The 6,668-nt window shown below is 44.2% G+C and overlaps 1 protein-coding gene across 3 annotated transcripts in view; it reads right to left on the reverse strand.

The window, feature by feature from the left end:
• Mkrn1 (makorin ring finger protein 1) overlaps positions 1-6,668 on the reverse strand; it is a 25,948-nt gene that overhangs the window by 12,328 nt on the left and 6,952 nt on the right. For all 3 annotated transcript variants that reach the window (XM_013353272.2, XM_026788575.1, XM_013353273.2), the window contains exon 2: positions 1,432-1,560. In XM_013353272.2, the coding sequence (XP_013208726.1) occupies positions 1,432-1,560 (129 nt within the window). The remainder of the gene's footprint in view (positions 1-1,431; positions 1,561-6,668) is intronic.

Raw genomic sequence — 6,668 nt, forward strand, 5'->3', positions numbered from 1 at the left:
GAGAGAGAGAGAGAGAGAGAGAGAGAGAGAGAGAGAGAGAGAGAGAGAGAGAGAGAGACTGAGACTCCTGAGACTAGGTCGTTTGCTGAGCCCTCTTTGACTGCTAGCACTGGAGAAAGCAATACAAGGACATGACAGCAGCCATTGGGAAAGGTCCACTAGCAAGGAGCCAATCAATGTCTCTGCCAGGAGCCACATCACAAGTGATCCCCCATCTGTCAAGCCAGTAGATGACTGTCAGTCACCCTGGCCAAAACCCTGCCTTCCCTCCCTTAAAGTCTCTAAACTAGAACAATTCTGATCACAGGCCTCAAGAGATGACAATAAATGTATTAACTTGCTACCACTGAGTTATCAACTTAACAGCAGGAGACAAATAATACACGCGATGCCTTCTAACCTAGGAAGATCTGCTTTATTCAGTTTCTGCACAGAACCCACTATGGTAACAAATCAGGTGCCAGGCTTATGACAGCGATACCATGCCTAATGGCAGAGATTGATTAGTACCGAATCCCTGTTGGTGTGCAAATACTTTAGAGATATTCTGGGAAAGCACTGCCTGGAGCACTCCTCCCTAAGCTTAGGCTGTTCAATAGTTTTAGACCAACGATTGGCTGTGAATGAGGCCCTGGGCTTTATCCCCAGAACTTCAAAGGGTGTGAAAGGGACTCCAAATGCAGTACTCCAAATGCCCAGACCCATCTCACTCAATCCACACTAGGAGAGGACAACTAAATGAACTAGCCCCGGTAGTACAAACCTCACACCAACCTTTGTCTGTTTTCCTCCTAGTTTTTGTGACAGGGTCTCACTGTGCAGTCCTGGTTGGCCTAGAAACTTACTATGTAAACCAGACTGGCCTCAAACTCACAAGACATCCAATGCCTGTGCTTTAATTTTTGGTTTCTTTGGTTTTGAGAGTTTTTTGCACTCCAGTCCAAACTGGCCATGAGAATCCTGTCTTAGTTTCCTATGTCTTGGGATTAATAGGCATACACCAACACATACAAATTCACCTTTGCCACATTCCAAACATACTTTAACATGTGATGCAGTTCCTAGATTGACTTCTGTCGGTGTGCTAACATTCCTAGGAATGTTATTGGTCTTCTTCAGCAGTACCCAGGGCCTGAACAAGATCTTCGTCACACTACCACTGACTATAACCTCAGTCCATTTTCCCTTCAGAGTCCAGGTTGGACTCTGCAGCCCTAGCTAGCCTCAAACTTGCTTTTCTCCAACTCCAGTCTCCAGTAGCAAGGTTTATAGGCATGTGCCACCACAGCTGATCCAATAAGGACTTTTCAAAGCATAAGCATTTTTAAGAGTGCTCTGTATAATGCTACTAGGATTATATACACAAAGCTACTAGGATTATGTGTCTTAGTTTCATTTCTTCCTCAGCCCACCCTTGAACAGAAGCCTTACCTGCAGCGGTCTCCGTACACACAGCACCCTCTTTGAAAATACTTGCACACTGCACCGTATGGGCTGTCGGAAAGGTCATGCGAGTACCGACAGTTATCTCCTTCCTTACAAACCCCATGCATAAAATATCTGTAAGACAAAGAACCAGAAAACTAGATTACAAGACTAAAGCCAACTCTCAAAAGAACCCATTACCACCACATTCTCCCGGCATGCTCACAACTATTCAACTAACACATGAGTCAGTCTAGGCCGGGTGGCCAGGAATACCCATTTGGGTTCACAGATGCAGCATAGGGATCAAGGTACCTACCTGCCCCTAAAAGTTGGATGTTTATACAGGGTTCCTTTTTGGGAGGGTAGGGGGGAGTGAACTAGGGTCTCAAACACACAAACACTATCACTGACTGAACTGTCTTCCCAGCTTCCCAACTTGAAGATTTTAAACATTTATCTTGTTCCCTGAAGGTCAAGTCTGACCACTGTCCTCGATTTCGCAGTGCCCACTAACTTCAGCTCCTAACCACAATGATCTGCAAAGCACATCAAAGAGAAGGAACCACAGAGACGAGAAAGTGTCAGGCTGCAACAGCTTATTTTACTTTTGTCAAGGCAACAATTTTAATTCTTTAGAAGCCACATGTGAAAAACAAGCAAATAGGCCAGCAACTTTAAGGGATTCTAGGCAGGCAGTTTCTCAACAACAGCAGCACCATCACCTGAGTATTGGATGTGTGAACTGAGACCCTACCAGCCCTTCCCGGTTCCTAGTACAGTCCATCCATCCATCCATCCATCCATCCATCCATCCATCCATCCATCCATCCATCCTTCCTTCCTTCCTTCCATTCGTTCGCTCATTCATTCATTCATTCATTCATTCATTCTGTTCTGTTCTTCTGTTCTTCAAGACAGGGTTTCTCTGTAGCTTTGGAGCCTGTCCCGGAACTAGCTCTTGTAGATCAGGCTGGCGTCGAACTCAGATATCCACCTGCCTCTGCCGCCCAAGTGCTGGGATTGAAGGCATAAGCCACCACCGCCCAGCTCTGGCTCTTTTTAAAAAGATTTTTTATTATGCACAGTGTTCTGTCTGCATGTCTGCCTGCAGGCCAGAAGAGGGCACCAGGTCTCATTACAGATGGCTGTGAGTCACCACGTGGTTCCTGGGAATTGAACTCAGGATCTCTGGAAGAATCTCTGAGTCTTTCCAGGCCCCTAGTCCAATTCTAAATTGCACTGGAGATGAAGGGGTGGAAAAGGTTATTTGTAGAGCCCTCCTTCCATCTGCACATTAATTCTACCAGAGTCGCCGGGCGATGGTTGGCGCACGCCTTTAATCCCAGCACTCGGGAGGCAGAGGCAGGCGGATCTCTGTGAGTTCAAGACCAGCCTGGTCTACAGAGCTAGTGCCAGGACAGGCTCCAAAGCCACAGAGAAACCCTGTCTCGAAAAACCAAAAAAAAAAAAATTCTGCCAGAGTCCATTTGTCTATTCCCTCGATCTCCGAGCAGGACAATGAAGGTTACTTCTTGGCATGCCAAAGGAAGATAACTATTTCTTGGGTGTAAATGTGGTTGGTTGGTCTGTCTGTCTCACAGAGCACTCTTCCAAACCCTTGAGCCATAACTATATGAAGAGCACAGGGAGAAACAGCAGTGGAGACAGTTCCACAGACTCCACATCCCACTGAACTGACGGCTATTTTGAATGGCTTACACAAGAGCTGAATGCAGCACAGTGGGAGAGTGTGAGCTTACATGTGACCCCACAACAAAATAAAAAGCTGCCTGGGATTCAAATGAGTCTGAGTCTATACACGTTACCTGCAAATGCAGAGACAACAGAAGAAAAAGAATCCCACATCTTGTTGGAAATTGTTTCAATTACCAAGATCCTACACCCTAGAATTGCAGGCTATAATATAACAAAGCACAAGAACTCAGTAGGGCCGCACATGGTGGCATGTCTTTAATCCCAGCACCTGGGAGAAAGAGGCAGAGGCAGGCAGATCTCTGTGAGTTCGAGGCCAGTCTGGTCTACAGAGCTAGTTCCAGAACAGCCAGAGACAGAGAAACCCTGTCTCAAAAAACAAATAAGAACTCAGCAGGAAGTAGAATTACGCACAACTAGCCTCATTTCAACTGTATTGGGTCTAACCTACCCTAACTCAGGTATCAACTTGGGCAACTACAGTGCAGTTTCTGAAAGCTTAAGGCCTGAACTCTGTAGAACGTTTTAAAAATCTTTTATTAAAAGTATCTAAAATGGGGGCTGGAGAGATGGCTCAGAGGTTAAGAGCACTGACTGCTCTTCCAGCGGTCCTGAGTTCAATTCCCAGCAACCACATGATGGCTCACAACCATCTGTAATGAGATCTGGTGCCCTCTTCTGGTGTGTGGGAAGCAGAATGTTGTACAAATAATAAATAAATTTTTTTTAAATAGTATCTAAAATGATGTTAGAGACACAGCTGGAAGTGATGGCTTATATTTGCAACCCATGAGGCTAAAGAAAACATGGCTGAGTCACAGCTCACTTAAGTGTTTAGTTTTATGTGATTACATGGCTTTTCTGACACTAACATTCTGTGAAATCCATTCTTTGTAAATCTGAGACATTATGAGATGGTGCAACATGTAACAGACAATAGGCAACAAAAAGGCAATGCACTTCCAAGAATTTCTCCCCAAAACAAAAGACGAAAGTGCTTGTCAGGGTGGTGGTGGTATAAGCCTACAAGCCCAGCACTGGGGGGATGGACGCAGGCATTCACATACTGTCTCAAAAACTAAAGATAACTTGGTGCTAAGACTGATAGCCTCAGTTTGATACAAGGGATGGACATAGGGGAACTTGACTCTTATGACTTGCCCTGACACACACACACACACACACACACACACACACACACACACACGCAAAACATGTACAAATGAAGCATTTTTTTAAAAAAGCAAAAGCCTGTGGATAAACCCCAGCCAGCAGAATGTTTACCTAGCCTGCACAAAGTTCTGGGTTCAAGGTCTAGTATGAGTCCCACTGCTAGTGTACACTGGAATTCCACCAGCACTAAGGTAGGTGGAGGCAGAAATTCAAAGTCATCCTTGGGTACCTAGAGTATACGGCAGGGCTGGGCTACATGAGACTATGTTTAAAAACAAAAACCTACAAAAACCTCAAGTCTACACCTCTTTATTTTAGAAGGGAAAATAAAGGGTTGGAGATTTAAGAGCACATACTACACTTGCAGAAAAACCTAAGTTCAGTTCCTAGCACCCAAGTCAGACCCAACTCCAGAGACCTGAGGCCTCTACTCCCTACAGGTACCCACATACATGTGCACATACCCACAAACTGACAATTGAAATAAATCCTAAAACTAAAACCAAATGGCTGGGAATACAACTGAGTTGTAAGGTGCTGTGTATTTGACGTCCCAAGTTTAATCCCCAGCACAAAAAAAAAGAAAAAAGAAAAAGAAAAGAAAATAAGAACAAATGCAGTTCCTCTGCAAGAGCAAGAAGTATCCTAAACCACAAGCTCATCTCTCCAGCAACCCCCCACTTTGAGACAAGATCTCACTAGGCATCCAGAGATCTGCCTGCCTGCTTTGGCCTCCTCAAGGTTGGGATTAAAGGTGTCTATCACCACACTTGGCTGATGTGTATAGCATGTGTCTCAGATGACACTTTAAATCCCTAGTGGGGAAGCATCATAATCTAGTCTTCTTTACACTCCCTATAGTACCTATCTCTCTCTCAAAGACACCCAAGTACCATAGTAAATGGTATCGTATCAGTAAGCAAATTAATTGTACCTAGGCAGGATTATCTTTACAAAACCATCCAAATGTATATAGCACCCATTACCTAAGAAAAAATTCTAAAGGAGAAAGGAGAAAAAAAAAAAACCTAAATATTTGACACAGAGTAGGGTTAAATCTGCAACCCCAGGTATTTGGAGAGCTGAGTTAATACTACTTAAAGAACATTGCAATAAATATTCTATCTCAAAAAGGAGAAAAATGAGGCTTGTTGGTGCAAACCTTTCATCTCAGCACTAGGGAAGGGGGAAGCAGGTGGGCTAGAGTTTGAGGCCAGCCTGGACCAAAAAGGAGTAATGTAAGAGAGTAAAAAGAGCCTCTCTTAATTTTGGTTTTTCGAGACAGGGTTTCTCTGTAGCTTTGGAGCCTGTCCTGGAACTAGCTCTGGTAGACCAAGCTAGCCTTGAACTCAGAGATCCACCTGCCTCTGCCTCCTGAGTGCTGGGATTAAAAAAGTGTGCAACACCACCATCCATTAAGAGGAAACAAACACAAAAACTGGGTCTGACTCCTACACAATCTTAAACAATCTGGTGGCTAAAACAAAGGGATAGAGTTCAAGACTGGCCTAGGATACACATAGCGGGACTGTCTCCCCACTTTCAAGACTGGCCTAGGATACACATAGCGGGACTGTCTCCCCACTTTCATACACTCCAAAGAAAAAAACTCCACTGTGGCAAATAGGTTTCAGAAGATAGGTGACATACACCTTTGATCTCGGGCAGCTCGGGAGGCAGAAGTGGGCAGATCTGTTGAGTTTGAGGTCAGCCAGAGCTATATAGTGAAACTCATTCTCAAAAACGAATCAATTTCACTAGGCAAGGGACTTCTAGAACCTGTTTGAAAGGTACACTGTGATTCCAAAGTCCCATTAGCCATTTCTTGCTTAAAAAAATAAAAAACAAAACAACAAAAAAAAAAACACCAAAAAAACAGAAACTTGGGGCTGGCATGAAGCTCAGTTGGTAGAACACAAGCAGTCCTGAGTCCAATTCCCAGCACTCCAGAAATCCGCATGATGATCATGCCTGTGATCCCAACTCTACTGTAGCAGAGACAGAAAGATCAGAAAAAGCAAATTCTTGCAACCTGCAGTTCAAGGCCAGTCTCCAGTAACCTGAATCCCCCACCTCAAAGATAACAAAAAAAACAAACAAAGCCAGATATGAAGTCACGTGACTAGAATCCCAGGACTTGGGGAGATTGAGACAGGAGGATCTGAGGCCAGCTAGACTTTGCCTCAATAATAAAGATAGATAATTTGGAGGAAAGAAACCTTAAAATTTTTGTGTTATTTTAACTGCCAGAATATTCATTTATTATTGTAGAAGCATTCTGATACAGAAGCATCTAGGTTAAAAACCACAGTTTGAGGTGGCGCACGCCTTTAATCCCAGCACTTGGGAGGCAG

Source organism: Microtus ochrogaster, unplaced genomic scaffold, assembly GCF_000317375.1.
Source record: "Microtus ochrogaster isolate Prairie Vole_2 unplaced genomic scaffold, MicOch1.0 UNK4, whole genome shotgun sequence".
In the NCBI taxonomy this organism is placed as follows: domain Eukaryota; kingdom Metazoa; phylum Chordata; class Mammalia; order Rodentia; family Cricetidae; genus Microtus; species Microtus ochrogaster.